A 26824-nucleotide genomic window follows, 5' to 3' on the forward strand; every position below is an offset into this window, starting at 1 on the left:
GCTCCGTGGAATAGAACCTTCTGCTTAATTTCTCATTGACTTTTTCCCCCCTAAATTCTGTTCTCATTCCCAGAGATGCTTTCTTACAGCTGCTTTATTTATTATTATTTTTTTGCTAACAGGCGATTTTTTTGCGAACATGCGATGTTATCCTACACAGTAGGATAATACCACCGTGTAGACTAACAGATAGAATAAATCAAAGGATAGCACATGAAAGGCACAGATGTAGTATTGCCGTGGGTGTCAAGCTGCAAGCAGCCCGTGTTTATTTAGTGGTGATGGGACTTTGCATCCCCTCTTAACGGCTGCAGCTGCGACAGGTGTTTCCTACCAGGACTTTAGCCAGTTTAATTCAGCACAGATTTGAGCACTTGCCTTCCGTGTGTGAGCTGGACCTGCCTGGGCTTTCGGAGGGCACAGAGCCGGGAGGGTCCTCTTGGGGTCAGATGCTGGGTAGGGGGATGCCAGTCAGCAGCCTGAAGATGAGCAGAGGGGCAATTTCTTGCCTGTGACTTCAGCTCTCCTGGACATAGACGCGGCTGGTAAATAAACACCTGGTTAAAAATGACAGAGAAAACGAGGCCCCCAGATGGGGGCCTTCCTCACGGTGTTCCATCCCGGTCTTTATCCTTGTGTCATTAGTCTTTGCACCGTTCAATTCATTCCACAGATCTTAATTACTTTTCACCTGCCACAGGCTGAGCGCTGTGCTGGGAAGTGGGGGCCAAAGATGCAAAGCATTTTTGGACAAATCAAAATACCAGAGACCCTGAACCTGGTAACTGAGCGGGATTTAGGTTTCCAGCGGGCAGCCCTGGAGCGAGCCCCTGCGGTTCAGCCTTCGCCCCGTTCCCCATCCCGCCCTCGGGCAGAGAGTACCTTGTTTAGTGCCCCTTAGATTTTTTTGGATTTCAACCAGTTTTTTAAAAATTGGGGTCCCATCTACTGTGTCTTGCCAAGTAAGTCATTGATAAAGCAACTGCCCTCCTTATCACTGTCTGTTCCTAAACGGTAAGACATTTTAACACTGAAAATGTAAGAAGGCGTAGTGGTTTCCTGGAACTGCTGTAACGAGCACCGCAAATGGTGGGAGTGGGGACGTGCTGAAAAGGACTGAAATGTATTGTCTCCCAGTCCTGGAGGCCAGAGCCCGAGATCAGGGCGTGCGCACCGCCGCGCTCCTTCTGAAGCCTCTGGGGGAGGAGCCTTCCCACTGGCAGCTTCTGACGCCCCGTGGTGGCAGCGTCACTCCCATCTGGCTCCAGCACCACGTGGCATCTTCTCCCTTTGTGTGTGTGTTTCTCCCCTTTACATAAGAACACCAGGCATATTGGATTGAGGGCCCAGCCTACTCCAACCTGACCTTTCTTAACTAATTGCATCTGGAATGGCTCTTATCTCCAAGTAAGGTCGCATTCCCAGGTGCTGGGGGTTAGGCCTTCAACATATCTTTTTTTGCGGTACGCGGGCCTCTCACTGTTGTGGCCTCTCCCGTTGCGGAGCACAGGCTCCGGACGCGCAGGCTCAGCGGCCATGGCTCACGGGCCCAGCCGCTCCACGGCATGTGGGATCCTCCCAGACCGGGGCACGAACCCGTGTCCCCTGCATCGGCAGGCGGACTCCCAACCACTGTGCCACCAGGGAAGCCCCTTCAACATATCTTTTTGAGGGGGGCCACAATTCAATCCAACACAAGGACATAACCTGACCTTAACAGGTCAGGACTGTGCTTTCAATGCAGCGCGTTTAGCTTTATGAACAATCTCCCTATTGTCCTTGCTCTTCTCATTTTTCTACAGACTAGGGTTGGGCCTCTGCTCTGGTTGTTCTAAGTGTGCCTGGTGACTTGTGCTTGTCTCCTGCCTGCCCCGTGTACGTGCTCGGAGGCAGGGACCCTGTCCCCTCCAGCAGCGTGCGGCCGGCCCGCGAGGCCTTAGAGCCCGCAGCGCCCTGCCCCCCACTCCTGCAGCCCACCCTGTTACTTAAATTGCCGGCACCTGCCTCCCTTCTTGGGCGCGGGGAGGGGTTTCTTGGCTCCTGTGAGCTTTGTGGGCTTCCGGGTTTGTGCTTTTCCTCCCTTTCTTCCTCCGGGCTGCTCTCTGGATGAGGCCCTCGCCCCGACCTTGCTCCCAGGAGCAGCGGGTGAGCTGACAGTCAGCCAGACATCACCAGCTGCTGTCCTGCCGGGACCCAGAGGCTGCAAGTGAGCCCCACGGTGATTTCGTTTTCACAGGCACACGTGGGGCAGGAGGTCGTGGGCTTGCACCCAAAGCAGTTCCTCGTGGGGCGCGTGTGTTTCAGTCTGCTCCCCAGGGACCCCGTGCTCTCCACCACGGGAGGGAGGAGCCGGACGAGTCACACCAGCAGGGCCCCCAAACAGCGTGACCGCCCTGGTGTGTGGAGGAGAAGGTGACCCCAGGGGAGGGGTCATTTCCCAGAGCCGATACAGGGGTGTCCTCGTTGGCAACACAGATGCACGTCCTGAGCCCCTCGGCTGAGTCTGATCGGGAGCCTGCCGGGTGGGGGCACAGCAGGGAGGAGACAGACCAGCTGGCCCTCGGGGGTGCCTCCCACGGTGAGTGGTCAGTGCTCAGCTGTGAGCCTCCTACCTGGAGAGAGAAGGAAAGACAGCAGAGCAAGTGAGGGCAGGGAGAGGCCTGTGTGCTAGCGGAGGACCCTGCAAGGCGGGGAGTCTTGGAGGAGGACCCTGGGAGGTGGGGAGTCTTGGAGGAGGACCCTGGGAGGTGGGGAGTCTTGGAGGAGGACGCTGGGAGGTGGGGAGTCTTGGAGGAGGGCGCTGGGAGGTGGGGAGTCTTGCAGGAGGGCCCTGGGAGGTGGGGAGTCTTGGAGGAGGACGCTGGGAGGTGGGGAGTCTTGGAGGAGGACCCTGGGAGGTGGGGAGTCTTGGAGGAGGACGCTGGGAGGTGGGGAGTCTTGGAGGAGGACCCTGGGAGGTGGGGAGTCTTGGAGGAGGGCGCTGGGAGGTGGGGAGTCTTGGAGGAGGACGCTTGGAGGTGGGGAGTCTTGGACGAGGACCCTGGGAGGTGGGGAGTCTTGGACGAGGACCCTGGGAGGTGGGGAGTCTTGGAGGAGGACGCTTGGAGGTGGGGAGTCTTGGACGAGGACCCTGGGAGGTGGGGAGTCTTGGACGAGGACCCTGGGAGGTGGGGAGTCTTGGAGGAGGACCCTGGGAGGTGGGGAGTCTTGGACGAGGACCTTGGGAGGTGGGGAGTCTTGGAGGAGGATGCCTGGAGGTGGGGAGTCTTGGAGGAGGACGCTGGGAGGTGGGGAGTCTTGCAGGAGGGCCCTGGGAGGTGGGGAGTCTTGGGGGAGGACCCTGGGAGGTGGGGAGTCTTGGAGGAGGACGCTGGGAGGTGGGGAGTCTTGGACGAGGGCGCTGGGAGGTGGGGAGTCTTGGACGAGGGCGCTGGGAGGTGGGGAGTCTTGGAGGAGGGCGCTGGGAGGTGGGGAGTCTTGGACGAGGACCCTGGGAGGTGGGGAACCACGGAGGGAGAGGGGGACACAAGGCATCGCCTGCTTCGTGACCTGGCATTTAGAGAAATGGCAGGATCTGAAACCTCATGTCTGCACCTGAGGGCGCAGGCAGCAACTTGAGGACATTGGCACTGAGCCCGCGGCAGGAAGGAGCATTGGCTGGGGCAGCTTGGCCCCTCTTGTGTTGCCTGCAGGTCACCTCCGGCCTGTGCCCTCTTCTAAGGGACTGAGACCTTAGCCACTGGGGAGGGGAGGTCCTGTAGCAGAGGCACGAGGGCGGCTGACGGGCTGCTTGCCTCTGTCATTCAGACTAGCGATGGCGCGAGACGGAGCAGGCTGGATCCCTGATGTGGAGGCTAACTCTCAGGGAGCCAGAAAAGGGAGGTGTTTTCAAACCATCCACTCCTGCCTTGCTTTTATGTTTTTCCCTAAGAGAACAGTCTTTCTCCTCCAAGGCAGGCTGTGTATGTGTGCACGTTTGTGGGTAGGGGGTTTTGTGTGGGCATGCAGGCATATGTGTGTTGTGTATTTGCTCGTGTGCACACACGTATATGTTGTGTGCACATTTGTGTTGTGTAGATGCATGTGTGCGCAGGTGTGGACGGCATCTTGGTCTCCCTGGGCGGAGTCTGCAGTCTTTTCGGCTCTGCTGGGAGTCCCACCTGGTGGGCCCGCTCTGCCGCCGTGACTCGCGGCACAGAAAGTCCCCTCATTTACCCAAAACAAAAGATAACGATTTGGCTACTGAAGATAAGGCCACTGATTCATCAGGGAGGTTAGGATGACCGTGAGTGTCCTCCCGAGAATGCAGACCTGGAAGGAATTGGTTTGCAAACACCTCATCCTGGACCAGAAGTTCAGCAAAAAGCCTTTTGGAGAAAAGTGTCTCTATCCAGTGGCGAGGCTTCCTGCTTTGTCCCTTTCTCGTTACGGTTGTTGGGCTGCTGTTCCCCCACTCTGTGAAAGGGGCGCGCTCGGTGCCAGGCCTGGCCTCGAGCCACACGCCGCGGTGGCTCCCCCTTCCTGAAGCCTCTCCTGCTCTGCGTTTCCCTCCCACCTCTGTCTGTCCCCTCCTAGATTCCCTCTCCTGCCCGCGGCCTGAACCCTGTTCCCATGTTCTGTGGGGCAGGAGGCTTCCGACCTGAACGGGAAGGAGTGACCGCCCTGGGCCCCAGAACGCTCCCTCCTTTGCTTCACGGCACGTCACCCCTCTGTGATCAGGTGACGCTAACTCCGTTGAGAGAGGGAAACCGAGGCAGGAGGTGGTTAAGGAACAGAGCCTGGGTCACCCCGCTGGGCAGAGGGGAGTGGGACCCGGGTCGGTGGTGTCCCAGAGCTCACGTGCTGACCTGCGTCCATCCTGTCTCTCCTCCCCCAGGGCCCCCAAGTGCCCTCTGTTAAAACTACCTCTGTGAGGTCAGGCCAGGTGTTGAAGCTCCCACTAGTTTTAAAACCTGTGCTCTTTCGCCCAGAAAGGAAAGCACTTTAAATCCATCACTACTGTGTGATGATGGGGGTTGTCCTACCACCTTGGGAACAAAGAGGTGGGTGTTCCTGATGATAGGGTGGGCACAGAACTAGAATATTTTCATGTGGGAGGAGGAATAGAGAAATTTGGAGGCATCTTTTCTTTCTGCCCCGGGGGTGGGGTCCGGAGTGCTGGGACTGCTTGTCGGTGTTTTTCTGAAGCTGGTTCTGTGTTAAGTTCCAGCTCAAGAGGGGCGTGGTCTAATGCCGGAAGTAGTGCCTTTAGCACGTATTAAGTAAAGTGAAGGGTAATTGTTCCTTAGCTTCCGTCAGGTCCTGGGCACTGTTATGAGTTGTCTTTACATAGAGATATTGTCTGAATTGGTGACTCTCAGCAATCTGGACACAGGCAGAGAGGCTGTATACCTTTAATCTCGCTGTAGCCTGTGCTCCCTGCAGTAGCTTAAATAACCGCTACTTTCTTCTGCTTTTGTCAGTGGAATAATGGAGCGTAACCAATTTGCTGGTGATCAGTATCTAAAAACAGACGAGTTCTTCACCCAGTACATTTTTTTCCTTTGGAGATTAAAGGATAGAGTTTCAGCTCAACATTATTACTCCCAGGCTCATGTAATTCCTGAAGTTCAGGGAACCTTCAGGTCTAATATTCAGGTCCTCCACTGCAGAATTACTAATGCATGTGTGATCTGAGCGTGATCTAGCCGCATGGAAAGCTACCCTGTAAGGGAGCAGGCCGCTAAGAAATGGAAAGGGCCAGTAGCATCGCCTGAGGCCAGCCCTGCCAGGCCAGGGTAGAGTTACTCAGATAAAGGGCAGCATCCGATAGCTGCCGCAGCCCTCACCCTCGTGATGCTGGGGACTGTACTTTTTGTCCCTTTAGACCTCCCTGGCACTAGAGCATCAGTAAGGGCCTGTAGATGGGTGAGGAGTTGGTACAGCCTGGAAGAACTGTGTGTTGGGTAGGAAGGAGATACATTCCTTAACTTGTGAAGGATGGTCTGTGTCTGTGCAGGTGCTGTCACCCTGGAAGTTTGTGGAGGCTGTGTGTGTGTGTGTGTGGACTCCCTGACACGTTCAAGAACACAGTGGTGTAGGGCCAGGACCAACTGTGAGTTCAGGTCAAGTCTTGACTTGCATTGTCAAGTGCAGGACCGACTAGTGCAGCTAACTAGGGCTTTGGGCTACAGCTGGTTTATTTCATTTCCTCCAGTCCCTTTCCAGTTGCTGTCTGCTACTTCGCCAGTTGACAGGGTGACAGTAGAGGGCTCCCAGGAAGGTCTTAGTTAAATCCCAGAGCCCATTTGCCTCTGTTCCTAAAATTGGTGGGGAGGGGACTGCTGGGCTTTTCGGGGAGGTCGCTCAGGTTGTGGGATTTCCATCCACCCGCACCCTCCTCCTCGGAGGCTGGGGGGCAGCGGAGCAAGCCTGTGAGCGCCGGCCGGCCCGCGGGGCGGGGAGCGGCTCGGCCAGGCTGGGAGAGGGGCAGAGGGCGCTCAAGCCCGCTGTCGCCCTTCGCTCTGGCTGGTGTCGGGTCTCAGCAGCGGATCCCGTTACCCGGCCCCAGGACAGTCGGTTTCATTGAAGAATACCTTCCCTTTCTGTCTCCTTGTGCCACAGATGATTTACACGGGCGATGGAGTGTCGTCTTTTGTTCAGATCAGGGGCTCCGTTCCGCTGTTCTGGGAGCAGCCAGGGCTTCAGGTAGGTAATAAAGAGCCTGTCCCGTGTGTCAGTGTTCGCGCACTCTCCTCTTCTAAACGGCTGTGAGTTGTTTCTTTTAGTCATATTTCTTTCATGGCAGTTTCTGGTCTTTTTCCCCAGCCCAGTTGGATTGAACTGAGTGGTCACAGTGTGTGTGCACGTCTGTGTGAGCGTGCACGTGTGTGTGTGCGCGCGCGTGTGTGTGGTGTCGTACACAGAGACATATACGTTGTGTGATTTTCCGATCTCGAGCTCACTGATGACACTGGTGAGGTGGAAGGTCTTTGTGGTAAGTGGACCACATCGTGTGATTGCAGTTACCTTCATTTAGACCCAAGTTCAGTGTGTTGAGAGCGTGGCCTAAGATGTCTTTTTTTCTTTTTGTGGTACGTGGACCTCTCACTGTTGTGGCCTCTCCCGTCGCGGAGCACAGGCTCCGGACGCGCAGGCTCAGCGGCCACGGCTCACGGGCCCAGCCGCTCCACGGCACGTGGGATCTTCCCGGACCGGGGCACGAACCCGTGTCCCCTGCATCGGCAGGCGGGCTCTCAACCACTGCGCCACCAGGGAAGGCCCCCTAAGATGTCTTTAGAGAGTTGCGACTCTCCTGAAAAGCTTTGAAAGGTTTTGGGGGCCCCAGCGGCCGTGTGGCAGGTCCGGCGTTTGGAGGTGCTTGTTGTGGGACCCCGTGCGAACTGCACGGAGCTTTCATGTGATTTCTAAAAATACTCCTTGCCGTCCCAACAGGGCACTGGCCGGTGCCAGAGGTATTTGGCCTTCTGTCTCCTGGGACGAGTTCAGGGTGTGGGTCCAAGAGCACGTCTGTCGTCAGTGGAGGGGCACACTCCTTTCCTACCTGGGAGGGTCACGGCCGAGGGGACCTGATTCCTCCACACCGATCCCGGTCTTCCTGCCTGGCTGGAGGGGACGTGGGTGCCCTCAGGAGACCACTGTGCCCGGGCCTGCGTCGCCTTGGCTCTCCTTCCCGAGCGCTCTGTGTGACGGTGGCTGGGTCACCAGCCGGTGGCTAGAGAGGCCCAGGGCCACCTGCCAGGCTCTTGGAGTGTTTGACGCGCTGGGTCTCACCCGCCCTTGACTTGACCCAGCCTCAGCCATGGGCACTTTGTCCTCATGCTGTCATCGTGCAGTTGGAAGCCGTGGAAAGGAACCTTGTCAGCCCTTAGATGAGACGGGTGGATGAGTGTCTCAGTTCTGTGGGCAAAAGCTCAATTAACATTCAGTGTTTCCACGAGAAAGGAACAGCTAAGACGTGTGCCACAGCTGATGGCATTAAGTGGTGGCAGAGGTGCACCCCTGAGGATGGGTGGAGATCTCCTCTGGAGGCCATCCCAAGAGAGCTTTGTTTTTAAACAGCTCTATTGAGATATAATTTGCATACATAAAGCTCACCCATATAAAGTGTACAATACTATGGTTTTTAATGCATTCACAGAGCTGTGTAACCATCACCATAACCTAATTTTAGAACACTTTCATCACCACTAAGAAAACCATGGACCCATCAGTGGTCACTCCCCATTCCCTCTCCAAGGCCTGGGCAACTGTTCTACTTTCTGTCTCTATAATTTGCCTATTCTGGACATGCTCAAAGGGGTTTTGAAACTTGATTTTCTTTAGATTTGGAGTTTTCCTTTGATTTGTAAGAAACCCCAAAACTGGGAGGTGGTCATGATAGAGTATTAGAATTTGGGAAGGACCCTTTGAAATTCATCTGTTTTACCCTCTCACGCAGTTTGGGATGGCTCCATTATTATTATTATTAGCTAGTTTCTCCTTGCTTTGCACACAGTCTGTCTCTACAGGGTGTTCCAGGGGACGTGCCACACAAAGTCTGAATTCTCAGACCTTCAGGAACCTTCGTGGTTCCCCCTTTCTCCATTTCGTCTTCTCCAGGGCCTTCCTTTGGCCATTTCTGTCTTATTTCTAGGACTCTCCACACTCTGGTCTCCCTCTTCTAAAAACAAGACAAAACTTGTCAGTCCCCTCTTTAATTTTGGTCTCCAGCTTGACTCCTCTGGTGTTCCAGACACAGCCTGACCCTGCATTGGAACAACTGTCCCCCACTCTGACTTGGGTCAGCATCCATGGACCTTGGGTGGCCTGCTTTTCTGTAGCTGTAGCATCTTTTAGACTCATAACACTTGTTAAGCCTCTTCCACAGCCTCCATGGTTTCTTCAAAATAAGTTTCAAAAGGCTTTAGCGTTCATGAATCTTAAGGATTTGCTAACCTTTGGGTTTAATACCCGTGTTTATCCTCTAAATACAATCCATCATCAAAGAGAGATGAGGTCATCTTCCTAGGGCACAGGAGGGCAACTTTCAGTCACCCTACCCGAACTATCAATAGCAAGCCTGATGATCAACCCTGGTTGTTTTTCTCTATTTTGAAAAATTCCCCCTCCTTCTTCACTTAGGTTAGATGAAAAGTGCAAAGATTTAGGGGTAGATAGCTTGCTTTTTAAGTTGCAGTGTTGCGCCTTCGCCCTTTTGCAGTTACCCCAAGGGAATGGATGAGCCCCGCCGGGGTTGGGGCACGGAGGTGCGCAGAGAGGACCGTGGGATGACGATTTGTCTGCACGTTATCACGGGCATAGCACCTTCATTACAAACTCCTGGATCCTGACTGCGTTTCCAGCAACCATGTACCTTTAGCAGTTCATCTTTATCTTGTTAATAGGTTGTGCAGATTATAAATAGCCTTAGTTTACTCTTCTGTAAAATGGGATTGACGATAACAATCTCCTAGGGTTATGGAGAAGATTAAATATCATAGGATGTATTAGAATTTAGCTCAGTATCTAGAATCTAAAAAGTACTAAAAATGGTGGCTGTTGATGGTATTAATAACGTAAGTTATAGCATCTAAGAGACAAAAAGCACAAGTTGCGTTTGCATCAGGAGAAGCACGGCTCTTTGCGTCCTGCAAGCGGAGTAGGAGTTTCCCGTGAAGGCCCCATGAGGACACCATGCGGTGTAGCGACAGTGTCCTCACATTTTTGCATTCATGTGCGGCACAAGCACCAGTCTCCTAGGCTCTTCCACTTCCCAGCCCTCATACACACCCCGGGGGAAGCCATTTATTCATCCCACAGACACTCATCAAGCCCCTGGTACATGCAGGCACCTGACATCAGATGTCGCCCCCGACTTCGGGGTGGAGGTGACAGGACATAACAGTGTTGTACGAATAGAGCTGGGAGAGAGGAAGGCTGAGATCCCTGTGGCGGCTCTGGGGACGGACAGTCCACTCAGGCTGCAGGGCTGGGTGTCTGAACTGACCTGAGAGGGATTGGGTGGAATCACCCACGCCAGGAAGGCAGCCTGCAGAGGGAACCACGGATGCAGGTGTTGCAACCGCTGCATCAGAGCACATCTGGGGACCTGTGCTGGCTCTGCTCCCTGCAGCCCGGGCATGGGGGACAGGGGTCGTGGTGAAAGGTGAGACTAGAGAGGCTGGCGAGGCCCAGATGAACATGGGCTTTGTATGTTACGCTAAGGAGTTTGACTTTTACCCCGGTAGTGCTCAAACTGCTGCACGTTAGAATCACCTGGGCAGCTCATAAAATTCCTGGCGCTCGGGGAGCATGCCATCCCAGTTACATCAGCACATCTGCAGGTGGGAGCAGGCATCAGTACTGTTTTGAAGACCCTTAGATGACTCCAGTGTGCAGAAGGCTTGGGAATCACTCAAGGTTATGCTGGTAAAACAGTTATTTTGGGGCCAGGAGGGAGAAGTTTTGGTTTGTAGCATTTGCCCATTTCTGTGGTGTAAATACTCCCATCAGAGCTGATTTCAAGCCAACAGCTTGAACTCGGAGCTGGGAAGAGGTGTGCATACCGTGGCTTGTGAGCCGGAAGGAGCTGGCTCTGCACGCTCTGGACGCTGTGCTAAAGGGTTCAAGGGGTGGGTGATGAGGCCTAAGTAAGCTTTGGAGTTTGGAGGAAGAAGATGAAAGGTAAGGATACCAGGTAGGACGGTGGCATGGATCCAGATGAGAGATGCTGGCGGCTTTAACTAGGGGAGGCCGTGGAGGGGGAGGGAGAGGTTCAGAGATGCCATCTGTGGCCCTGGGACCCTCTCAAGTGCTCAGGGAGGCTCTCTGTGGACTCAGCCAGGCATTATTCTTCCAACCACTCCAGGCTCAGCCTGGAATCTTTGGGATTGAACCTCTGACTTTAGGGACCAGACAGAAGTGAGTGGCCAAGTGTCCACCTGGCCGGGGGAGGAGGGAGACTAAAAAAAGCAGCGCGGTCAGTTCCTGTGTGCCGGAGCCAGCAGTGGTTTCATTTCAGCCCCGCGTGAAGCTGCTCCCTGAGTCTCTGACAGACTGTGGCCTCAGGACTAGGTGACACCAGAGAGGAGAGATTCAGGTCAGTGTCGGGACGTGCAGCCTTAGGCAGCTGGACTAACGGGTTGTCGAGCTGATGGACGAATGACCTCCCGGAGAGTGTCCGAGGCCCCCCTTCTGCCCACGCCCCGTCCACTTAGGAGGCGGGGGGACATGGCTGTGGGCAGGGTGCCCTGTGTGCGGGTGTAGACACAGACCCCCGGGCTGCTCTTGTCCCGCTGCCTTGTCCCCTCCCAGGCATTCAAACCCCCAGCAAAAAGGGAACGACGACGATGATTAGGTAGAAACCAGCACCTCTCAGACTGTAGCATGGGGGGCGTGTGTGCATATGTGAGCCACCTTGTGCAGGAGTCACCTGGGGACTTGTTAAAGCACAGGTTCCTGGCCCCACCCCCAGAGACCTTCATTCAGTAGGTCTGAGGTGGGCCCTCAAATCTGCATTTCTAACAAGCTCTCAGGGCACACTGATGCTGCCGGTCCGGGGACCACAGTTTGAGAACCACTGGAGTCAGGGATCCTTTCTGCCCATTTACGGCCCTGGTTATTCACTGTGGGTGGTGCCCTTCGTGTCATCAGCAGTGGCGTTGGACTGACTGCTGTGGGGATGGGAACATGCCTACAAGGGTCCTTCCTTGCCCTGTCCACACCGAGAGTCTGGGTGAGGGAGAAAGGGCCGAGGCATCCGAAGGGCCGTGCCCTGTCCCGGGGCTGGGCCGTGTCCTCTCCTGCTGTGGGCTGCTGCTTCCTGACTGGCCCCCAGCTTCTCCGAGTCCTGCAGATGCAGTCGTGCAGACTCGTTAGAAACACTTACGTGTGTTTCAGGGTCTTTGCACAGCGACCCAGTTGGTGGTAGTCAGCCAGGGACGGGAATTCAGGGTCTCCCGTCCCTTTGCCATCTCCATAGCACCCAGTGCCATGTGGACCCGAGGTGTCAGGCTCACTAACTCAGGCCTGCACGGGTTATGCAGTTCGTAACGGGACTTAGGTAATTTTTATCCCAGGGGAAGTTTAGAGGCAGAGATGAAGCTTCTGAGCCCTGAACCATTTTCTGATTCTCTTACTTGCTCCCATGGGAGTGAGTCTAAAAACAGCCGTAGCTTCTCCCTGAAGCCAGGGGGGATTTCTTGCGGTTACTGACAGGCAGACGTGGAGCATGTGGCCCTCGGGGCTCAGGGTCCCCTCAGAGGGTGGCTGGAGGAGCATGGACTCGCTTTCCGCCGGCACCTTCCTTGTAAGTTCAGAAGAAAGACAGGAGCTGACTTGCCTTGGGTGCAGGACATGACCGTCTTCTGGGAACTCAGGGGCTGTGATGGTTTTGGGGGTTAAGTAACTGGCATTTCGTCAGCCAGGTGTCAAAGGCCATCAGGAAAGGAGGGCAGAATACACACAAAATGAAGGTGTTTGGGTTGAGCCTTTCTTAGGAACACCCACAGTTAAGAGCAAGATGCCTCCTTTTCGATGCCTTATTTTACTGGCTCGTTTCCTTCGTGACCAACGTTTCTTAGGACCAAAAGGGACTACAGACTTTATTTGTAGAGTCATTTATGTGGACAAACCTAATCCCAGTAATTTCTAAATCTGTTGCTGAGACACTAGTTTTCTAGATGGGTACTTTCCTCACGTATGGAGAGGGACAGCAAACAACTGCGATGTTAAGGGTCATAAAATAATGCTTCTCACGTGTTCAGTAATATCTACATCTGATGATATGGATGAACCCAAGGACACCACTTTTACAGCCTTCGACACCAAGCAAAACCGAGCAGTACATTTGAAGAAACTTTTTATCTTGAAATAATTTCAGACCTACAGAAAAGTTGTAAGAACAGCGGAAGGGACCCTTACACATCATTACCCGGATTCACTAAATGTTAACATCTTGCCACACACACCTATGCTTTATTTCTTTCTCAATCACTTGAGAGTAGGTTGCATACATCTGTTTAGTCTATTTACTTGTTAATGTTTCAGGATATTTTCCCAAGGAGCAAATATATTCTCTTACATCACCGCAGGGTAGGTACACATTCAGGAAATTTAACGTGGACACAGGACTTCAATCAGATCTGCAGCCCATATTCCAGGTTTATCAATTTTCTCAGTAATTAGTGTCCATCGTGGCTCCTTTCCCCCTTCAGTCCAGGATCCAGGCCAGCATCACATCCTGCATTTAGTTCTCACATTTCCAGTCTCCTTTAATCTGGACCAGTTCCTCTGCCGTTCTGTCTTTCCTGAAGTTGATGTTTTTGGAGAATGTAGGTCTTCTTTTTCTGTAAATTGAATGTTCCTCATTTGGGAGTTTCCTGGTATTTCATTATGACCAGGCTCGGGGTACTGATCCCTGGCCAGAACGCCGATCGACCGTGTCCTTCTCAGAGGTCCTTCCCATCTGGAAGACCCCAGTGTCCCTCTGCCCCTCTGCCCCTCATTAGTGATGTTACTTTTGAAAACTTGGGCAAGGTGTTCTTCAGTTTCTCCCCTTATGCTTAATATGTGTTGTTGTTGTTGTTGCTGTTTGTGGTACGCGGGCCTCTCACTGTTGTGGTCTCTCCCTTGCGGAGCACAGGCTCCGGACACGCAGGCTCAGCGGCCATGGCTCACGGGCCCAGCCGCTCCGCGGCATGTGGGATCTTCCCAGACCGGGGCAGGAACCTGTGTCCCCTGCATCGGCAGGTGGACTCTCAGCCACTGCGCCACCAGGGAAGCCCAATATGATTTTTTTTTTTTTTGCGGTACGCGGGCCTCTCACCTCTGTGGCCTCTCCCATTGCGGAGCACAGGCTCAGCAGCCATGGTTCACGGGCCCAGCCACTCCGCGGCACGTGGGATCTTCCCAGACCGGGGCACGAACCCGTGTCCCCTGCATCGGCAGGCGGACTCTCAACCGCTGCGCCACCAGGGAAGCCCAATATGTTTTACTTTTCAACTAACAGGTGATTTATGGAGACACTTTAAGACCATGCAAGTACCCTACCCCTCATCAAATTTTCCCCCAAGATTTATGGCCAATGGATGATTTTTGCTGAATAATTTTTACTATGATTGATATAAGATGATGATTTTCCACCACTCCCTCCATGTTTATCAGTTGGTATTTTCCGTAAGGAAGAACCCTCTCTTCTCCCTGTCCCACACGCGCCCCCCGGCTAGCCATCTACCCAGGCAGCCACCTACCCATGTACCTGCCCACCCATCCATCTGTCCATCCACTCATCCACCCATCCATCCAGCTCTCATCTGTATAGATTCATGGATTCCTATTTTATTCATCAGGTTATAATCCACTGCTGTCCTTACATTATTTATTTATTTTTTAACATCTTTATTGGAGCATAATTGCTTTACAATGGTGTGTTAGTTTCTGCTTTATAACAAAGTGAATCAGTTATACATATGTCCCCGTATCTCTTCCCTCTTGCGTCTCCGTCCCTCCCACCCTCCCTATGTCCTTACATTATTCGATGTTCAGATTGTCCCAGATCTGTCCAGAGAGAGTCCCCTCAGGCAATAACAATAAGTAGTTTTAAGTTTGTTTTTTAAGCTTCCAGTGTTAAATAGGTAGTTCTAAACAATAAGGCAAGGTCGTTTGCAGGTAGTCATGACAGCTCAGATTTTAGGGACAGTCAAGATCCCTGGAGTTGCAGAAGAGGCTGGAAGCGGTTTCTTTCTCCCGGTTGGCTTAGCCTCACCTCTGCACCACAGAAGGGTTTGTGGATCTGATGTGGGCCTCATGGTCTTACCCTGAAGTTTGTCTTCTGTTTGCAGAAGACCCCAGCCGGCGTGGTCCATGCTGCAGTTAGGACGGGGCTGAAGCAGAGCCAGACGCAGGCTGCAGGACCTGCGTTCAGGGCCCGGCCGTCCTGAGCTGTACATGGGCCATGGAGGGGCCGAGTGGCTCCTACTTGTGGCCTGGCTGGCAGCAAGAGGGCGAGTGGGAAGGCCATCGCATACTGGGTTCACAGGGCGGGAGGAGTCACCGGTGTCCTTTCTCTTTGATTTAGGTGGGTTCCCATCATCTGAGACTCAACAGAGGCCTGGAAGCCAACGCCCCTGCTTTCGACAGGTAGGGCCGTCCGGCCGCATCCTAAGTCTGTTGTCCTTCCTCTCATCAGACAGTAGGACAGGAGCCAGGGTGCCGTGGGAAATGGGAGACCCCAAATCTGGAATCTGAATCTGCTTTTTACTTTGGTTCTTTATACAAAAAGGCAGCTTTTGGAATGTTTACTTGCTTTCAGTTTTCCCTGAAGGTTCATTCATAAATGCTCAGGTAACACTTTGCAATTATTTTATCTTATCAGTTCCTTCTGCATTGAAGCTTTATCCATTTGTCCTGGTTAATAAGGGATCATCTAAACTATAGGATATTTCTAAGCTGGTTTGTTTGTGTTTTTAAGGTAACATATTCCCAGGCTTTAAAAAGTCACAGTGTGGAAAGGTATAAAGGAAGACGTAGAAGTACCCTAACTCCCAATTCCCACTGTTAGTTAGTTTTCTGTATATCGTTCTAGAAAAAATTCTGACTTATACATAGTTCTTTTTTTTTTTGCTTCATTGGGTCTTCGTTGCTGCGCGTGGGCTTTCTCTAGTTGCGGCGAGCAGGGGCTACTCTTCGTCGCGATGCGCGGGCTTCTCATTGCGGTGGCTTCTCTTGTTGCGGAACACAGGCTCAAGGCGCACGGGCTTCAGTAGTTGTGGCGTGTGGGCTCAGTAGTTGTGGCTCGCAGGCTCAGTAGTCGTGACGCATGGGCTTAGTCACTCCGCGGTATGTGCGATCTTCCCGGACCAGGGCTAGAACCCGTGTCCCCTGCATTGGCAGGCAGATTCTTAACCAATGCGCCACTAGGAAAGTCCCCATAGTTCATTTTTTAAAACACAAATTGGATCATTACACACTTACTGTTTTACAACTCACTTAAGAAAAGCCATCGCTAACCTGAACTCTTGGTAATTTGTACTTGAAATAGTCAATAGCTTTTTAAAATATTTGTTTTTTTTACTCTAAATGTTAATTTTAAAATAATATTAATGGGTATAACATACTTCTCAAAGTAATTTTTTTTTAATTTACTTTATTATTTACTTTTGGATGCGTTGGGTCTTCATTGCTGCGCGCGGCTTTCTCTTGTTGAGGCGAGTGGGGGCTGCTCTTCGTTGCGGTGTGCGGGCTTCCCATTGCGGTGGCTTCTCTTGCTGCGGAGCACGGGCTCTAGGTGCGCGGGCTTCAGTAGTTGTGGCTTGTGGGCTCTAGAGCGCAGGCTCAGTAGTTGTGGCGCATGGGCTTAGTTTCTCCGCAGCATGTGGGATCTTCCCGGACCAGGGCTCGAACCCGTGTCCCCTGCATTGGCAGGCGGATTCTTAACCACTGCGCCACCAGGGAAGTCCTCAAAGTAAATTTTAAAAATGTTTGAATCATTCTAGCCGAAGCTTCATTTGGACTTTAAATTTGCTTGCAGCCTTCTTATTTACCTTAAGATTGGTGACACCAGCCCCCCTAATTAGCATGTTACACACAGGGCACACTCAGCGCTGAGCAGCTCAGACTCCCCACCTGAGCAGGGCCTGCTCTGTCTGCACCTGTCAGACCTCAGGCCAGGATGCACCTTCTCTGGGGAGGCGGAACCAAAAGAGCCCAGAGGGGCCAGGCCACACATGTTGTTTCTTCCGCACCTTCCCCCGGGGCTTCCACGTAGCATGGCTCCAGGGGCCGTGCACAGCCTACTGGCTGTGAGGAGGCCCTGATCTCCCAGATTTGATCCAGCCCTGCATCCTCCCCCTGGGAGGGACTGCAGACAGGTCAGGGCTGCCAGGAGCATGGCCCTGGGAGAATTCCTCTTCATGGGGGCGGAGCCCTCGGCGCCTCGTCTTCAGCTGTCTGCAGAGGGACATAAACTGCCCACTTCAGGATCCACATTCCTCTACGCAGTGCTGTCCCTCCGAGTTAGTAAGAGAGTCCCTTTTTCTCTTATTGGGCTAAAAATGGTTCTTTTGTGATAATTAACTTTAAAAAATTCCATTTATGAGACAAACATATTATTGTAGAAATTTGGAAAATACAAAAAATGTTTAAAGAAGGAAAGAACTTAAAATCACATAAAATTCTACCACGCTTAACATTGTGGTGTGTTATTTTTTTTCTCGTGTTAGATGTTAAGATTGCAGTATTAAATTAATTTTACATTTGCTGTTTGCATTTCCCCTTTTTTAAAAAACTACATTTAAATATTTCCAACAGTATTAAAATTATAAAGTTACTTTTCAAAAGCTGCTGGTAAAAGACAAATATTAGAGTCTCTCCCTGCTATTTCAATATATGTATTTAAAAATAGTCTCTGGTATACAAAGAATTTTCCTAAAGACCGAAATTTCATTATACCTTCTGGTTGAGGTTAAACATCATGAAATGCAGCACTTAGATGAAAAAATTGGACCCTGAGGTTGATGCCTCTCCTAGCAGTTTTTCTAGTTCTGAGAAGGTACCAAGTGAAGTGGATTAACTTCAGAGATACGCACGTCACATTTATAAGGCTCTGTTAATGAAAGGCCAGATTAGCTGTTCTGGGTTTAATGGAGGACTTTACAGAAAGTCCAGCGTATCCTCCACCTGATACCACGTGTGTTGAGAAGCCTGGTGTGCTGTGTACTCTTGGCCAGTGCCTTTCGTGGGGAACAGCTCGTCCAGGACCTCCAGTGCCTGGCAGGTCCCCTCAAGGGCGGGACCGTCAGCGTGTGTCGCGGGGACATGGCATCATGCGTGGCCCTGCTCTGTTGCAGGCACATGGTGCTTCTCAAGGAGCAATATGGGAAGCAAGTGGTCGTGAACCTGCTGGGGAGCAGAGGCGGAGAGGAGGTGCTCAACAGAGCCTTCAAGGTAACTGGCTTCCCCGCCTGGGGGGGCAGGGAATGAGGGAGCCGAGGGGCCCCTGCTCAGGGTGGGCTTCCGTGGGGACTGGGGACAGCAGCCCTGCTCTCCCCACGTTGGGGGAGGCTTTCTCCATCAGAGCTTCAACATTAGGTGATTTGGGCTACTGACAAATGCAGTTTAATTTTTGTAAAGCAATGGTTGGGAGAATTTGCTCAAAATGAAAACAGAGCATCTCCCATCTCCAGCTGCATTTCCTCCACTGCTCCCCACTGGGGCATCGACCACTCAGGATGGCCAGGCCTTTCCCTGGCTCTCTTGGACGGACACACACACGCGTGAACGCACACATGCATGCACGTGCACACGTATGTTTGGGCTTCACCCCACGCATCCCTGACCTGCTCGGGGAGCCAGAGTTCCCTCTTCCCTTGTTGGTCTGGCCTAGCTGCTGGCCAGCACCTTGTGGCACGTTCACACAGACACCCGCAGGGCACTTGTGCCTAAGTGGCTCTTCAGAGCCCCTGCTCGCTTTAAAGCAAGCAACCCTAGATAATTTCCTCCAGTGAACATGGAGCCTTCAAGTCATCCATCCTTGTGTGGGCTGCCCCTGAAAGCTGCTTCCTGTGTCCAGCTTTCCGTGGGCTCCCCGCGGCTTCTGGCACACGTTCAAGGGAGATGCGTGGAGAAACCCTGGGCGGGGAGGGAGCCGTGAGCAAAAGACTCCGCCCACCTCGCCTGCATCTCTCCGTTCCCAGTGCTCCCACGTGTATTCGGTCTACTGTAGGCCAAGCTGCAGAATAAGCTGTGGGCTGTGGGTCTCCACAGTCCTTTCCCAGCAGCCCATGTTCCCTGCTGAATGGGAAAAAAACCCTGTGGTTGTTCAGAGCTCAAGGAAGCCCCTTATGGAGAGAGTTTGAAGTCACACCTCACTTCACGGGAAGAGTGTTCCCTGTGGTCCTGGCCCCTGGCCAGTAGAAGCTGAATCCAGCTGGGTGCTTATTTCCCTCTGTTTAGGGAAGCCATGTGCTTGGAGCTGAGACTTGCTGGTGGCCAGTTTCACTTGGCCAGACCTGCTTTTCCTGTTTGGTTTGTTGCTATTGGCAACAAGCTCGCGAAGTATCTCCACTGCTACCCATCTTGGCAGCCGTGTGGGCAGTTTATTTTAAGGAAGAAGAAGGGAAAAAAAAAAAACCCTCAAGAATTTTTCCCCTTTATGCCTTGATTTTGGGGAGAAGGTGTCCTCAGCACGCCCCCATCAGCTGGTGGGCCCCTGCGCTGGAAAGGCAGGAGATGACTGCAGGCCTCTGGCCCAGCAGGGGAGACCAGACCCCTGGGCAGGTAGGAGGTAAGAGGTGGACCTTACCTGGAGAGACCTGGGTCATGGTCCCAACTGGGGTATCACATAGAAGGAGCTCCCGCAGCCTGTCAGCTCTGCCACACTGAGGTCCACGCACAGGCAGCCGGCCTGTGACCCGTGGTTATCAGGCCACAGGGGGCCAAGCACTTGCTCCAGATCGTGAAGCCACCGAGTGTGAATGCTTCAGCTTGGCCGACTACTTCCCAACAAGACCTTCTTGATGACGGCAGCTGCGCGTTGACTTGCGTTCTAGCGCAGGAGGGACGGGCGCTCAGAGTCCTCGGGACCAGATGGCCTGAAGCCCTTCTAGTCCTTCAGAGTCACTCGTCTCTGGCTGGGCAAGTGCTGGACAAGTCTGACCTGAAGCCGCACAGGAGGGTGTGGTTGGCGGTCCGAGGCTGGGTGCCCTGGGAAGGCAGTGGTTCATCCTTTGCCCCGGGGCTGCCTGGTGAGGGTGCTGAGGAGTTGCTGGCTGAGGCTTCTGGTGTGGAAGGCAGACCTCTGCCAGGGCACCATGCCTGCCAGGCACCCACCGGCCGTGCTTCCTCACGTCTGGCTCCGCCTTCAGTCCAGCTCACGTGCTGGACCCGGGCCCGAGTGGGCCCTGAGCCCCTGTCTCCCCCACCCTGGAGTTTCACTGGGCTGCACCTCCCCTCACTGGGCAGCCTGGAGGACTTGCCGAGGGACTTGGCCGCCTCTGAGCACACCCTCCCGGAGTCTTGCCTTGTCGGGGTGGGACTGGTTACCGTGGCAACAGGAGCTGGATTATGAGCTCCGCAGCCTGCTGTCCTGCCCTGTACCTGGTGTGCCCGTGGGCATCCTCCAGAGAGCCCTCTGGGAGGTGATGTTGGTGCAGGGCCCTGGGCTGCCCCGGGGAGCCACACCCACTCTGGCTGTCTTTTGTCCAAGGTGGACCTTGTGCCCTTCTGCAGGCAAGATGCTCTTTGTGGTTTTGTCCCCAGGGCCTTTGTTCTGTGCTGCCCTTTCCGGGTCGGGGCTGGTAAACCACAGGGTCCACCGTAAGCCTTCAAGCTAAGCCCTGCACCGTGTCGAGTGACACAGTTGGCCGCTCAGATGCCCTGCCACCCTCTCCCTTTCTTCCCCTTTCAGAAGCTGCTCTGGGCTTCTTGCCACGCCGGCGACACGCCTATGATCAACTTTGACTTCCATCAGTTTGCCAAAGGCGGGAAGCTAGAGAAATTGGAGAACCTGCTGAGGCCACAGTTGAAGCTGCACTGGGATGACTTTGATGTGTTTGCCAGGGGCAAGAATGTAAGTCCACGGTGAGTCTCACCTGCATCTTGTCGTCCCGCCAGGCTAGCTGCCGAGTGGCAGGGGCTCTGCCGGGAGCGCGCCCTCCCTCACCGCTCCTACACTTGCAGTTTCTGGGGCCGCGGGCTCAGTGATATCGGGCACCTTGGGTTCTGGCCTTCTCCTTCCCCTTCCCACAATCGGAGATGCTTGTGAATTTTGTGAGCAGATGAGAAATCATGGTTTTCTGGCAAAATGTACTGATGGCGGGGACCGGGTTAAACGGTGGAGCCGTGGTGACCTTATAACTTATCATCTGAACTGTGATGAAAATTAGCAAGAGTGAAGGGGGGCAGCTGGCATAAACCCGATTGCCTGAGGGAACTGGGATGTGGGTTCCCTGCTCAGAGTGGAGGAGAAGGAAGTCCAGTTTCCGCCAATCAGTCCAGTTGATGCTCATTATTCACAGATGCCATATTTGCAGATTTGCCCACTTGCTAAAGTTTATTTGTGACCCCAAAATCAAACTCTTGAAGCATTTACGGTCATTCACCAGACCTGCTCAGAACAGTGAGAAATTCGAGGCGCCTGCCCTGCACGTTCCCGGCTGAGGTGGAGCCAGGCCCCGCTCGGCCTTCTTGTTTCAACTCCCCCTGCAAACAGGTGTTCCCGTACCATCTGCTTGGTGCCACGTCTTCGCTATTTTGTGCATCTTGTCGGAGATTTCACTGTTTAAAATGCCCCCCAGGCGTGGTGCTAAGTGCTGTCCAGGGTCCTAAGCCCAGGAAGGGTGTGACGTGCCTCAGGGAGAGAGCACGTGTGTTCGAGAAGTTTCGTTCAGGCACGAGTTACAGCGCTGATGGCCAAGACTTGATTGTGGATGAATCAACAATATATATTAAATTAGGTGTCTTTAAACAGAGACACACATAAAACAAGGTTATGTATTGATTAGTCGATGAAAATACGCGAGTAGAGGCTCACGGGAACATAGCCCCCCAGGAACAGTGGCTCCGCGCCTGCTGCTTTGCTAACAGTTCAATTCGCTAACGGTTCATGCAACTTTCTAGAACGTAACTAGGGTGACAATGAGATTTGATTGTCTTTGTGACGGCCCTGGTGTGCAGGCTGCCGAGAGCACGCTCTGGACTCGGCCACCCCTCCAGCAGTGCTGGGACCCACCGCGCCGTGTACCGTTGGGGAGCCCCCGCTGGGGTTTCCGTGGGAAAGGCAAACAGCTTAGGACCCACCGGGCTGAGTAACTCTGGTGGCTTTGGGCTGCCCGGGTGGGCTCTAGTTGGCAGGCGGCCTACCAGGGAGGAGGTGAGGGGTTCTTCCTCGGGACGAGGCTCCTTGGGGGCCTGCAGTCAGATGGGCCGTTGTGCCACGGGCAGTGCTCCTTCCAGCAGAACTTGTAACTTGTGTGTGTTGTTTCCCGAAGTTTTCAGAAAGGCACTTTGCGGATGAACTGTCTCGACTGCCTGGACCGAACCAACACGGTGCAGAGCTTCATCGCCCTCGAGGTCTGTCTCTCGGGCCATCTGTGTCCTGTCCTGTGCCTTCAGGGGGATGGGCTGGGCTCAGCACCCTTGTCAGCAAGATGAGGGAGGCCTCACTGGGCTGACGTTCCCACTGTGGGGAGGGGACAGTGAACGTGTCTGGCATCTAGAGAAAGGTCTCCCCGGGTAGCTGGCTTGCCGATGCCGTGAGATGCCTTTGGCCTGTCACAGGCACGCTTTCACACACGCTTTGGAATGCACCCCGGACATGGTGGCCCAAAGGTGCTACCATGGCCCAAAGGAGAAATGGTAGCCGTGGGTAGTGATTATTGTGAGCGTTCCCTTAGAGGAAGGCAGGGTGAGACCGCCTGAGATGAGGCTGGGTTTGAAGCCTGGGGGGAGTTTGAAGCCTGTGGTCTGCTGCCTGGGTGGCCTCTCCTGGCTGACCGCTGAGAGGAGGAGTGGGGTCCGCGCTGCCTGCCGTCCATCCCTTGCTGTCCTGTTTTGCGGGTAGTATGGGGGAGGGAGGGGGAGGGTGTCAGAGGAGGGCTGGGTGAAGTGTAGATAAAGTCAGGTGAACTGTAGAAGCCCCATTCTCTACTGCGAGGGTGCCTTGTCCTCTGGGGGGCACAGAGTCACCCACAGCAACCCTCTGAGTAGGAACTCACGGGGATGGCACCTGGCGGTGTCCCCTGGGCATCTGTGGGGCAGCTTCCGGGTGAGAAGTTGGTGACCACTGTCCCCTCCTCTCCCAGGTCCTCCACCTGCAGCTTGAGAGCCTAGGGCTGAATTCAAAGCCCATTGCCGACCGCTTCGTGGAGTCCTTCAAAGCCATGTGGTCTCTGAACGGGCACAGCCTGAGCAAGATGTTCACGGGCAGCCGGGCCCTGGAAGGGAAGGCCAAGGTAAGGGCAGGCCGCGGGGGCGGGGGGCGGGTGGTGCCCGTGCGGGCCCCTCTCACGGCCTGTCGTCCGGCCCGTGGCAGGTGGGGAAGCTGAAGGACGGGGCCCGGTCTGTGTCTCGCACAATCCAGTCCAACTTCTTTGACGGGGTGAAGCAGGAGGCCATCAAGCTGCTGCTGGTCGGGGACGTCTACGCTGAAGAGTCTGCGGACAAAGGAAGGATGCTGCTGGACAACCAGGCCCTGCTGGGTGAGGGGCTCCCGCTCTGCCCTGCCATCCAGAGGGCAGTGGTTGGGGGGTGCTAGCCAGCCTTCCCACCCCTCACGTCATCCCAGGTGGTGGGTGGCAGGCGCCCCCCTGAGCTGCGGGGCAGCGGGAGGGAGCTTCTGTGCTCGGATCTGATCCTTGGCTGTTCTCAGACTGTCCGTGTCTTTGAATGTTAACCCATCGAGGGATCTTTCTCAGCTTGAAAACATTCTTGGTCCCATTGCCAGGTATCATTTGTGGGGAGTCTTCCATGAGGGTGGCCTCCTGCTTCTGTTCTGGCCTCAGGACCCTGTAGAACTCTCCCAGGGATGAGGACACCTTCCACTCTCAGGGGCAGGACTGTCATGATTCCCTCAATAGCTAGAGGTTTCTTTTTTTCTTTCTTCTTTACTTGAGATATATTTGATATATAGCATTACATTAGCTTCAGGTATACAACATAATGATTTGATATTTGTATATGTTGCAAAATCATTAGCACAGTAAGTCTGGTTAACATCATCACCACACATAGTTACAATTTTTTCTCTTGTGTTGAGAACTTTTGAGAGCTACTCTCTTAGCACCTTTCAAATATACAACACAGTATTGTTAACTGAAGTCACCACGCTGTACATTATATCCCCAGGACTTATTTAACAGGAAGTTTCTACCTTTTGACCGCCTTCACCCACCTCGCCACACCCACACCCCAACCTCTGACAACTGTTCTCTGTATCTGTGAGTTCATTGTGTGTGTGTGTGTGTGTGTGTGTGTGTGTGTGTGTGTGTGTGTGTGTAAGATTCCACACATAAGTGAGCTACAGGTTTCTTTGGGGAAATTTTAGTGGCATCTTATCCCGTAGAGCCTGGAAGGGGAGACCCAGCATTTTTCCTTAGAAGAATGTATAACTCTTGGTTTAGAAGTTTTTGGTGTTTTTGAAAAATTAGTTTGTCCGTGCTTAAAATGACTTCACACCCCTTTTCTACTTTGTTTCTTCCATCACCGGGGGAACTCCTGTCTGGCTCCTGGTAGCCAAGGTGACACCTGTGTCAGCCTGGAAACAAGGCAGCTCAATACGTGTGGAAAGAAGCCCTGAGCAGTGCAGTGAGGCTGGTTTCACAGCAAAGTAAACGTGATGGATATTTGGGCCAAGTCCCCAGTTTAAAAAATGGACTGTGCTTTGGCTATCTAAGAGGATGGACTTGGCTCAGAGTAATGATTTTTTAAAGGCTTAAGTCTGAGGTAAAACAAAACACTTCAGGCATGCGATTGGTAGGTGGAAAATGCAAAGTTGGGTGTCAGACCCTTAAAGTTCCGTGTGTATATATTTAATATGGAAGGTTGCAGTGTCCCCTTGATTAAATTCCCACGGGATCGTGGCGTGACCGTCGAGGATGAGATTCCCTGTGATCTGATGTCACGGCCTCTGTGGCTCTGTTGGGAGAAGGGTGCGGAGGGGACATTATGGCAGAAGTGCCACAGGAAAGTGTTCGTGGGTGGTTTTTAGCCTCTTAGCACCTTTATAAGGAGCATCCATTGGTCCATATAGATGGGATCGTGCATCCCCCGTGACAGAGAGCCTGGCCATGTTTCTGGGGGAGGTGGGTGGGGTGCAAACATGGCCTTTCTGTGCCCCCAACAGTGACTCCCAGGATCCTGCAAGCCATGTCGGAGCGCCAGTCGGAGTTCACGAATTTCAAGCCGGTGCGCGTCGCCGTGGGCACCTGGAACGTGAATGGAGGGAAGCAGTTCAGGAGCAACCTGCTGGGCACTGCCGAGCTGGCTGAGTGGCTGTTGGATGCGCCCGTGTCTTCTGGAGTCTCTGGATCCCAGGGTGAGTGTGGCCGGGACAGGGCGACAGGTGCAGACCCCCGGCCGCCGTCTCGCCTCGTCCGCAGGTGGACTTGGCAAGTTGGGTATTTGGCCTTCTCGCTCCTTGGAATGTTTAGAAAGCTCTGTGGAAGGTTAGATCACAGACACGGTTGGTTTTTTTTTTTTGGCCGCGGCTTGCGGGATCTTAGTTCCCCGACCAGGGATCAAACCCAGGCCCTTGGCAGCGAAAGTGTGGAGTCCTAACCACTGGACTGCCAGGGAATTCCCTGTGTAACTTTTAAGAATAAAACAATTCCAAGGTTGACACCTCACCTTTTGTCTTATATCGTGCAAGGTAATATTTAATGGCCTGAGAACTCAGGATTCGAACACGTACTTTCTCTCCAGTCAGCATTTACGTAGGGGTTTCGCTTTTTCCCACTCGCTTGGATTCTGGAAAGACTCGTGGTCCGGTTCCCTGCCTGTTGATGTGCGGTGGAGGGCGGGGTCAGCTCTGCTTACGTACCTTGATCGACAGCTGTCCAGAGCCCCGTCCCCGCCCTCTGTGCGCTGTCCACATGTGGCAGGGGCTTGGGGGCAGCATAGCTCAAGGGCCTTGTTCCGAGTCACTGGGATGCCTCAGGCAGCTGAGCGTCAGGACACGTCGGGAGGCAGGCAGCAGGTGGCTGCAGGGCTTCTATTAACCCAAGACTCCCTGTTAAAGGGGACAAAGAGAGAACGGATGAGCAACACTTCTGCTCGCTGTGCTTCCTGTAAACCAGGCATTTCTGGGGCAGATTTCATCAGAGTGGGTCCCAAGCAGGGCTGGATGTCCCCTTCTCTGACCACCAGGACAACAGTGCCCTGGGACAGGACCATGGTCAGACATGATCCCAGCAAGGCTGGCCCAGCGCTGTGAAAAGCACTGAGGGACACAAACAAGTATGAGCCAGTTCTGCCCCCTGGCAACTTAGGGTCTGGTTGGGGGGCCGGTGCCTGCTGCGTGTGGAAGTTACCGGTCCAGGCACTCTACACGTGCTCTCTGATTTACGCTTTAGACCACCCTGCAAGGTGGCCACTACCGTCCCTTTTGCAGAGCAAGCAGCAGAGTTTGGAGAGGTTAGTGACACGCCCAGGATGTAGCCAGGGAAGAGCCGTGGGCACAGTGGGAGCTGGAAGGAGGTTGGCGCGTGGAGCTCACCACATGGTCTGGAGGGGTCACCCAGGCCGTGGGCCAGCACAGGCCTCCGTGGGTCTGACTTCCCTCGTCTTCTGCTTGCTCTGCAGATGACAGCAGCCCAGCTGACATATTTGCCGTGGGGTTTGAAGAGATGGTGGAACTGAGCGCAGGGAATATCGTCAATGCCAGGTAGGCGGCCAGGCACGGTGGGGTGGGATCCTGAGCCGGGAGCCTCTGCATTCTGACTGTGCTCCCACCACGACCTCACGGACATACGCCTCTCCCTTACTCTCTCTTTGCTGATTAAGGAAATAGAAGGAAGGGTGGGATAGGCTCAGTACTCCATGGGTGCTGCTGCCTCGGCCACGTGTCCAGGCTGATTCACGCTGCGAGCTGGCATGTGTGAGCCCCGAGGGCATGGGCCGGGCTGGGCGGGGGCTGACTCACGTTTCCTGTGTGTGAGTGTAAGAAAGAAACAAAGGAAAGAAAACCACTGGATTTAACATTTGGTGTGAGGTCAGCAGGACTCTTTCTTTCCTAGTCCGTTTCAAGGTACTTTCTGAACAAATAATAAAACCTGGTTCTATGGAGGTCTTATGAGCAAGGCCCTGTGCTGGGGTTCAGGGGGCAGGGGTTGGGGGGGCACATGTTTGA

General features: G+C 53.7%; 1 protein-coding gene across 10 annotated transcripts in view; it reads left to right on the forward strand.

The window, feature by feature from the left end:
* Positions 1 to 26824, forward strand: part of SYNJ2 (synaptojanin 2) — a 120824-nt gene that overhangs the window by 47879 nt on the left and 46121 nt on the right. For 9 of the 10 annotated variants that reach the window (XR_016395267.1, XR_016395268.1, XR_016395269.1 and 6 more), the window contains exons 5-13: positions 6604 to 6687; positions 15059 to 15120; positions 17829 to 17925; positions 20387 to 20559; positions 21969 to 22050; positions 22782 to 22931; positions 23012 to 23177; positions 24821 to 25012; positions 26278 to 26359. Coding sequence is in view for 7 of the 10 variants with exons in the window: in XM_089922192.1 (XP_089778318.1) it covers positions 6604 to 6687; positions 15059 to 15120; positions 17829 to 17925; positions 20387 to 20559; positions 21969 to 22050; positions 22782 to 22931; positions 23012 to 23177; positions 24821 to 25012; positions 26278 to 26359 (1088 nt within the window). In the remaining 3 variants the exon portion in view is untranslated. The remainder of the gene's footprint in view (positions 1 to 6603; positions 6688 to 15058; positions 15121 to 17828; positions 17926 to 20386; positions 20560 to 21968; positions 22051 to 22781; positions 22932 to 23011; positions 23178 to 24820; positions 25013 to 26277; positions 26360 to 26824) is intronic. The other variant, XM_089922190.1, reaches the window with a different exon arrangement.

This window comes from Delphinapterus leucas, chromosome 12 (genome assembly GCF_059928025.1).
Source record: "Delphinapterus leucas isolate spDelLeu-1000000601 "Yukka" chromosome 12, BTC_Dleu_Yukka2, whole genome shotgun sequence".
Taxonomy (NCBI): Eukaryota; Metazoa; Chordata; class Mammalia; order Artiodactyla; family Monodontidae; genus Delphinapterus; species Delphinapterus leucas.